At 51.1% G+C, this 8,789-nt stretch overlaps 1 protein-coding gene across 2 annotated transcripts; it reads left to right on the top strand.

Moving 5' to 3' along the window:
* Nucleotides 1–454: 454 nt before the first annotated feature.
* ING4 (inhibitor of growth family member 4) lies at nt 455–8,115 on the top strand (the record flags this gene model as incomplete). Of its 2 annotated transcripts, none has more annotated exons than XM_082849351.1 (8): nt 455–491; nt 4,107–4,178; nt 5,909–6,075; nt 6,256–6,370; nt 6,543–6,648; nt 6,904–7,051; nt 7,307–7,368; nt 7,489–8,115. In XM_082849351.1, 8 exons carry the CDS (start codon nt 455–457, stop codon nt 7,526–7,528), a joined length of 747 nt encoding a protein of 248 aa, XP_082705477.1. In that variant the 3' UTR covers nt 7,529–8,115. The 2 variants fall into 2 exon arrangements, with proteins under 2 accessions (XP_082705477.1, XP_082705476.1); XM_082849350.1 differs by having other exon boundaries at nt 6,540–6,648.
* Between the last annotated feature and the right edge of the window lie 674 nt (nt 8,116–8,789).

Genomic DNA, 8,789 nt, shown 5'->3' with positions numbered 1-8,789 from the left:
AGCGACGCGGAAGAAGGCACCTGCTCCGGTCGCCAGCTTCGCATTCAGCCAAAGGGGCCGATTCACATTCCCCAGCTGCTGAGACGGACTCTCTGTGGACTGAAAGCCCAAAGAGACAGGTTTCCTTGCTCTCACGCCCGCACGTCCCCGTCCTGGAGGGGATGGAAGTTTGAGCGAGGACGCAAAATGGCGCCCTCGGCCGCGGCGGCCACCGCCGCCGGCCCCGCACCCGGCCGACCCGCCACGGACCAGTGTCTGCGCCAGGCGAAGGCAACTCGGCGGGCCCTGTACTCAGACCGGAAGTTCGTCTCGTGAGGGCGGAAGTTCTCGTCGTGAGGGCGGAAAGTTCCCCTCGTGAGGGCGGAAGGGCTCCAGGCCGGGTAGGAGCTCTTCGGCTCCCTTCGCGTTCAGTCACTTCCGGGGCGGAGCGGAAGTTGCTTTGTTTTGCTTCAAGATGGCTGCGGGGATGTATTTGGAACATTATCTGGACAGTAAGAGCAGGCTGGAGGAGGGGGTCAGGGGTCACAGACGGGTCGGGGGGATCGGGGCTGAGGAGCTTCACGGCTCCGAAGTCTCGGTGGTCAGAAAGTGACAGTCGTGAAAGGTTGAGCGAGAGAAAATACTGGAGGGTGTGAAGAAATAGGGGGCGGGGCACCGGGGTCGAGGCCTCGCTCTGGGGTGTAGACGGGGGAGGGGCTGCGCGGCAGGGCTGGGGGACGGCTCTTGAAGGGCTGGTGGGCATAGCCGGGAAGATATTTGCTGCCCCCGTCTGCAGAGTCTCTGGCCTCAGCATATATCATTTTCTTAAAATCGTTCCGAATCGGTCGTTTTCGTATTAATATATCATCCACTGCCATTTGGAGCAGCGATGAAGATCTGCTCGCGGCTCCTCCAACCAGTTCTTTCGAAGAAGCGGCTTCTCGTGGGGATGGGGGGTTACGAGTGACCACTGTCACATGATGAACCGGAAAGCTTCTCCTCTTGGAGTAAAGATCCAGTTCCCATCAAATGGAAATCTGGTGTTATGTTTATGCTATTTGTGTAACCTACCTCTTCACAGAGTCCGTCACCCTATGCCCTTACATTTGCCTTACCGTTGAGAGTCATTCATTCGTTTTTTGAGGTTCTGCTATGGGTCAGACATAATGGCAGGTACTGGCGATATACAAGAATGAATAAGACCCGGCTCTTGCCCTCAAGTGCTCATAGTCTAGTAGAACACAGGTTCTGCTAGTATTTATAAAACAGTGTGACAAATGAAATAACAGAAATACATTAAAAGGACAGTAGGTAACACTGGAGAAGGAGGGGCTCATTACCTGGGGGTGTAGGTAAAGCTTTACAGAGGATGTGATGTGTAGAAACTTGAAGGTTGAGTGCGGAGAGGGAGAGGGAATTGCAGGTTGGGGAAAGCATCAGCAAAGGTGTTATGATGGGTTTGTGGCAAAGCCAGGGAAAAGTGAGGCCAGAGTGTTTGATGTATAGGACTCCGAGGTGCAAGATTGGGAAACGAGACTGGAGAAGGTAGCTGGGGCTAGGTTGTGCAAGGTCGTTTAAGCCAAGCTAAGAAGCTTGCACGTTATATTTATTTATTTGTTTGTTTGTTTGTTTTAGCTGCATTGGGTCTTCGTTGCTGCCCGCAGGCTTTCTCTAGTTGCGGTGAGCGGGGGCTACTCTTTGTTGCAGTGCGCGGGCTTCTCATTGCGGTGGTTTCTCTTGTTGCGGAGCACGGGCTCGAGGCGCGCCGGCTTCAGTAGTTGTGGCACGCGGGCTCAGTAGTTGTGGCTCGTGGGCTCTAGAGCGCAGGCTCAGTAGTTGTGGCACACGGGCTTAGTTGCTCCGCAGCATGTGCGATCTTCCTGGATCAGGGCCCGAACCCGCGTCCCCCGCATCGGCAGGCGGACTCTCAACCAGTGCGGGTGGGCGGATTCTTAACCACTGCACCACCAGGGAAGTCCACCAGCGTGCACTTTAAATAGCGAGGAACCAACAGATTTTCTAAATAGAGTGATTTTTTTATATAAAGGAAAATAAATGTTGCATGATAAATTGGAGCATGATGACATTGGTAATAGGGATCAGTTAGGGATAACAGTCCTGGTCAGAGATGAGGACCTGATCTCAGGGAGTGACAGAAGTGTTTAGGAGTTAAATATGACAGGATTGACTGACTGACTGGTTGAGAGAGAAGGAGGAATCTAAGGTGACTTCTCTATTTCCTGTTTGGGAAGTGAGGTAGACAGTAAATCATCAACAAGATAGGAAATTCAGGAGTAACAGTAACATATTTATTCAACTTAGATTTAAGCATAGGAATGGTAATTGTATCTGTAAGAGTAAATAAGATGGAGATCGTTCAGAGAAAGCAAGTGAGAAAATTAGAGGCTTAAATTAAGTGTAAGCTCAAGAAAATATTAACATTTAAGGGACAGGCTAAGGAAATGTCAGTGACGGAATTGCTAGAAAGTATGTGATGAGATTTGGAATCTTAAGAGGAAGAAAGTTATTCGAAGACGAGAAGATGGTGCCAGATCCTGCGAAGGTAATTTTTTTAGGATGGGACTAGTAACCCATCGTTTGACTTGGTAAGTCACTGATGGCTTAGTCTCAGTAAACTGGTAGTGGTGAACCTGAGTGTATAGGTTAAAGCAGTGGAGGCATTTTAAAAGTTGGAAGTGGAGTCATGGGAAGAGATTTTTCTTTTATGAGAGAGACTTAAGTATTCATGCATTTATTCAAGTATTTACTGAGGATCCTCTGTATGCACATCATAGTTCTAAACTCTAGAGAAATAGGGAAGAAGACAGATGCATCTAACCCTTCTGGAGAGCTGGGGAGACATACCAAATAACTAATTACACAATTACTTATGTAAGTACATTGGATAAGAGCCCAAAAGGGTAGACACAGAATACCACGACAGGGACTTCCCTGGTGGTCCAGTGGTTAAGACTCCGCACTCCCAATGCAGGGGGCCTGGGTTCGATCCGTGGTCAGGGAGGGAGCTAGGTCCCACACGCTGCAAATACAAGATCCCACATGCCACAACTAAAAGGTCCCGCACGCAGCAACAAAGATCCCGTGTACTGCAACTAAGACCCCGCGCAGCGAAATACGTATTTAAAAAAAAAAATAGCATGACAGCATAATCCAGGGCACTTGTTGGAGTTTGGGGCAGTCAGGGTTGAGCTGAACTTTGAAGAATGAACAGGAATTTGAAGTCCAAGAGGTATGGTGGAGGTGGGATGAAGAAGACTGGGCAGGGCATTCTGGGCAGAGAGAGTAGCGTGTGAAAAGCCAAGTGTCATGAAGAGCACTGGCAAGTTCAAGGCACTCAGTGGAGGCCAGTATGATACAGCAGAGAGAGAGCACAGACAGGGACTGATGTGAGTTAGGGCTGGTGTGAGGGAAGCAAGGGCCAGAAAGTGCAGAATAGCAATAGGAATATTGCAGTAGGAGGTTACTCGAGGGTTATAAACAGGACAGTGACTTGAGCAGATCTGCTTTTTTTTTTTTTTTTTTTTTTGCGGTACGCGGGCCTCTCACCGTTGTGGCCTCTCCCGTTGCGGAGCACAGGCTCCGGACGCTCAGGCTCAGCGGCCATGGCTCATGGGCCCAGCCGCTCCACGGCATGTGGGATCTTCCCGGACCGGGGCACGAACCCGTGTCCCCTGCATCGGCAGGCGGACCCCCAACCACTGCGCCACCAGGGAAGCCCAGATCTGCATTTTTTAAAGAACAATTCTGGCTACTGTATGGAGAGCAGGTTGGAAGTGTGTGTGTGATGAGTGGTGGAGGATGCCAGGAGGGTATTTGTAAGTTGAGGGCAAGGAGCTTGGAGACAGAGATTGAAAGAAAGGAAAGGGAAAGGCTGATTTGTAAAGTCACTGAAGGGAGGAAGGGTGGGAAAGCTGTGTAGAGATGGAGGGGTTAGTTGTGGAAAGAGGCGGACGTGACCTCTCCTGAGAGCAGAACGATGAGTGCTGTAACAGATAATCCAGCGGTTTGAAGGAGGGAAAACCGAGTGTTGTTTTGGACCTGTTCTTTAAAAGCAGCGGTAGGGCCTAGGACGTCCAGGGAGGCTCAATTTCTCCTCTTCTCCCCAGGTATTGAAAACCTCCCATTTGAACTGCAGAGAAACTTCCAGCTCATGAGGGACCTGGACCAAAGAACAGAGGGTACGTACAGAGTAAGGAGTCCAGTGTATAGTGAGTGTGTATATGATCGTTTCTTCTTCTGTTTGGTGTTAGCATATCATCTGGTCTGGATTGCTGCAGCTTCTCTCTCTCTCTCTCTCTCACTCTCTCTCTTGCAGTTCTTAGAAGGAGAGTAATAATGACCCATATTTGTGTGTCAGCTTTTCCATAACACATGGCGTATTGTGACAGTGCCTCAAGAATTCAAAGATGCTGTGCTCTTTATATCTCCCTCAAGAAGAATTAAAAAAACCAAAGTCATGCCTAGAATCATTTCTGTTCTCCATGTTCAGTACGTTTATAGGAAGACTAGAATGTTTCTATTCCATTGGATTGTTAATGTTACTGTCACAAAATTCACTGTGGCTTTAGACTGCAACTCATGTTGGTAGACAGGAACTTTGCTGCATGAGAAGATCTTAAAAAGAAAGGAAAAAAGAAGGAAGAGCAGCAATTAACAAACATCAGGATCTCTACACTATATTCTTCAGCCGCACAGAAGCACTGGGTACCATCTGTGGCCTTGCCTGGGCGTTAAGCAAGTCTGGCTGCACTGAGGCATGCATTTAGAGCCTGAGGCCACACTACAGTGGTCAGGTTTGTCTCTTCAAGGTCAAAGGTATTTGTTGGAGCTATCCCCCCGCACCTGCTGATGGATATGTAGGTGCATCCTCATGTAACTGTGCCCAAGGATGTAACAAGCTGTTGTTAGAATACCTAAAGCTGTGATTTAAGTTACTCTTGGTAAGTTCACTCATGAAAAGGTGAACATCATCTAAAATCCTGGACGTAGGCCCCTGAGAACTCCCTGCTGAATGCTGAGCACCAGCTCCTTGCTTTGTAATACAGTTCCAGCTCTTGAGTTCATGCACAGAAAGACCAGTTGGAGATTACTGAACTACATACATGCTTTTCCAGCTTCCTCCAAGGGCCTCAAATGAAGCGGGGCGTAAACCTAGTGTGCGCGCAGGTCTTCCCTGTTACCTGTTGCTGCCCCGTGTTGCAGTCATACTTTTTTCTCCATCGACATGTTTTGTGAGCACTACCAAATATTGGGCAGTGGGCATTAAAGTCTCAGTGTCTTGGGACGTCACCAGCCTTGCAGAAACGTTTGGAGCAATATCTAAAATGAACAAACAGAAAAAAAGTGATGGGAAATATAAGCAAGTTGCAAACGATGAGCAAAACAGGGTGGGCAGTAAGTAGAAGAACTGTGCCGTGAATGGACCAGGGCCTAATTTTAAATGATGAGATATAGATGTACAGACCTGGAAGCCAGCAGCAGCAGATGACCCAGCCTGGTTTGTAGCACTCAGAGCTGTCGTGGGATGTTTTCGAGACGAGAAACCAGATGGCTTTTGAGACAAAGTTCATGGTTCAAGAGGCAGCAAGCCCTGCAAAGAAGCATTTTCAGACAGCGACAAAAACACACTTCGTGTTAGTGCCGGGTGCCAGGAATCCCTCATTATGGTTCAATAAATTCAGTTCCAACTATGATAGCAATGTTTTCAGCACCCGAAGGCACCTTTGAAACAAATATTGTGAACATGTTGCATTACTTGAGTACGTGGCACAGTACCTAGTAATGTTCAGTACGTTTTAATTGGAAGGTTATGATGGTCAATGGAAAAGGTCCAAGGAGCAAGAGGAAGAAGTGTGTTCCACCTAGCCACTCAGGGGCCATTGTGACCAGGCCTCTGTCTCTGTTGTAGACCTGAAGGCTGAAATTGACAAGTTGGCCACTGAGTATATGAGTAGCGCCCGCAGCCTGAGCTCCGAGGAGAAATTGGCCCTTCTCAGACAGATCCAGGAAGCCTATGGCAAGTGCAAGGGATTTGGTGACGACAAGGTGCAGCTTGCCATGCAGACCTATGAGATGGTATGGCCCTGTTCATGGCTCCCCACCTGCCTCCCGTCTATTCCTCGGGGTCCTAGACCCCCTCCTTCAGCCGTGTTGGGATCTGTTTTGGGTCTGGGAGATCCATAGAATCTGCCTCCGCCTGTTTTCTTTAACTGGAACCAGCCCTGTAGCTCTTCCTTCTCCTTCCTTCCCACCCAGGTGGACAAACACATTCGGCGACTGGACACAGACCTGGCCCGTTTTGAGGCTGATCTGAAGGAGAAGCAGATTGAGTCAAGTGACTATGACAGCTCTTCCAGCAAAGGCAAAAAGAGTGAGGAGGGGGGCGGGGCTGTGAGAGGTGGGGCGAGGACCCCGAGGGAGAAGCCAGCCTGCTCCTCAGCTCCGAGGGAGGGCCACCGGCTTGGAGGAGGGGCAGGGGGAGGGGGGCTTAACCCATCCTTCTGTCTCCCTGCCTTCTGGCTTCCCCCCCTTTTGCCTAGAAGGCCGGACTCAAAAGGAGAAGAAGGCGGCCCGTGCTCGTTCCAAAGGGAAAAACTCCGACGAAGAAGCCCCCAAGGCTGCCCAGAAGAAGTTAAAACTTGTGCGCACGTGAGTGTGTCAGGGAGCATTTTGCCAAGGGACAGACTCCTCTTTCCCGCCACCTCACCCCAGCCACAATGCCCCTTGCCACTTTGCTGTGTCCTGTGCCAACAACTCTCCTTGCCATTTTGGTATCTGCTGGATACAGAGGAGAAGCCACAGATCACTAGCCCCACAAGGACCTCCTCCTCTGCTGGCTCTGAGCATCTCAAGCTGTAGCTTCCCTTCCTGCAGATGACACTTTCTCTCCCTCTTGGCACGCAGAAGCCCTGAGTATGGGATGCCCTCAGTGACCTTTGGCAGTGTCCACCCCTCTGATGTGTTGGATATGCCTGTGGATCCCAACGAACCCACCTATTGCCTTTGTCACCAGGTCTCCTATGGAGAGATGATTGGCTGTGACAACCCTGATGTAAGAACTGTTTTGCCTCAGGATGGGGGGGGTTCTGGTGGACATGAAGGGAGTTGGGTACAAGAAGGGGGGTGACGGTTGAATAGGGGGACTTCGGGATAGGAGAAAGGTAGCTGGAGTTGGTTGGCCTTGGACCCTTCAAGAATTCTCCCAAGGGATGGAATAGGGGAGGGGAATGGAGGGTGGGGGGTTCTTTTCTTTCCTCTGCCCCCCCGGGCCCTGAGTTCTGCTTCTCCCATCCTTTTCCTCTCCTAGTGTTCCATCGAGTGGTTCCATTTTGCCTGTGTGGGGCTGACCACCAAGCCTCGGGGGAAGTGGTGAGTGAGGGCTGCGGGGGCTGGGCTGCCGCGAGCTGGGTGGGCGGCAGAGGGCGCCCGCGCGCCCTCTCGCTCACCCCCCCCCCCCCACCCCCCCCCCCCCGTCGCGCGCCTCTGTAGGTTTTGCCCACGCTGCTCCCAAGAACGGAAGAAGAAATAGACAAGGGCCTTGGATCCCAACAGTTTCTTCCACATCCCCTGACCCGGGCTAGTGGGGCGAGGGATGCCTGGCTGGGGTCAGGGAGCGGTGGGTGGCGCAGAGTTGTCATCCCCTCTCCTCCCCTCCCCACTCCTGGTGCTGAGGCTGCACCCAGACCCTGGTACGGGGCTTGCTGCAGCCACTAACGGTATGTGCTCCCATTCAGCCCGCCCCCTTCAGAGGGAAGGGGCCTTGCCCACTGTCCTTTTGCCTCCATGCTGAGGTTGGTGCTGTATTTTTGAGGGATGGTCCTCTTTACTCTCCTTGCTTTGTATTTAAGGACTGGGGCAGTAGCATGGGGCCCTCCCCCAGCCTCCTGATCCCCTCCCCTCGTGGGGGGCCATGGCGTGATAAACTTTCTTCAGTCTCTTCCTGCTTTTCCAGCGGGGGCTCCTCCAGATCATCTGGGCTGTGGCCCTGGCTGAAGGGTCACCCCTTCCTCTGTGCCAAGAGGATTCGTCCTGGTTTGTGAGTGGGAGGGGCAGGGTGGAGTGCAGATATCTCATATGGAAAGGAATTGGGTCGGTGAATAAAAGCTGTACATGTTGGCCTGCTGTGTTTATTGTAGAGACACTATTTCAGTGCATGTGCTAAGCATATTTTGCATCCTCTGAGTTGGCTAAAAGGTGGGAGGATGACATGCCAGAAGTGGGACAAGATGTGGAACCAGAAGTGGTACCTCTGCCCCAGAATCCACAACTTGTCAACTTCTCTGGAACCACCCGAGCTGCCTGGGGACTGTGCCTCAGACCAGGGTTTCCAAAACCTTTACGATTCTGCATCTTTTCTCCCTTAGATACCTTTCACTTAATTTCCAGTAAATGTGTATTTTGTGCTTTATACTTGACTAAGTATCAGGCTGACTTATTTTAAACACAAAACAGAAAAACACGTAGTTTGCCCTACACCAGTGAGCTGTCTGGCCCGCCTCCACCAGGAAACCACCTCCTTAGACTGAGCCCCCTTATGCCCCATCTCCTCCTCACCCGAACCCCCTCTTGCTTCTCCTTCGGCTCCTTACCTGGAGGCGCCCTCTCCAGACTTGGTGTTGTACGTGCCATCTCTGCGCGCCTCACTTCCAGGCCTCACCCCTTCTTGGGCAGATTGTAAAATAGGGCTAGTAACAGTATCCACTTTATGGGATCACCTTGAGATGAAAAAACGTCACGCGTAAGGAACAACACAGGAGCTCCGCCGTCCAAGGCACCGAGTCAGTGATCAC

Source organism: Leucopleurus acutus, assembly GCF_964270905.1.
Source record: "Leucopleurus acutus genome assembly, chromosome: 11".
Classification (NCBI taxonomy): domain Eukaryota; kingdom Metazoa; phylum Chordata; class Mammalia; order Artiodactyla; family Delphinidae; genus Leucopleurus; species Leucopleurus acutus.
This window is presented reverse-complemented; position numbering and strand designations above follow the sequence as displayed.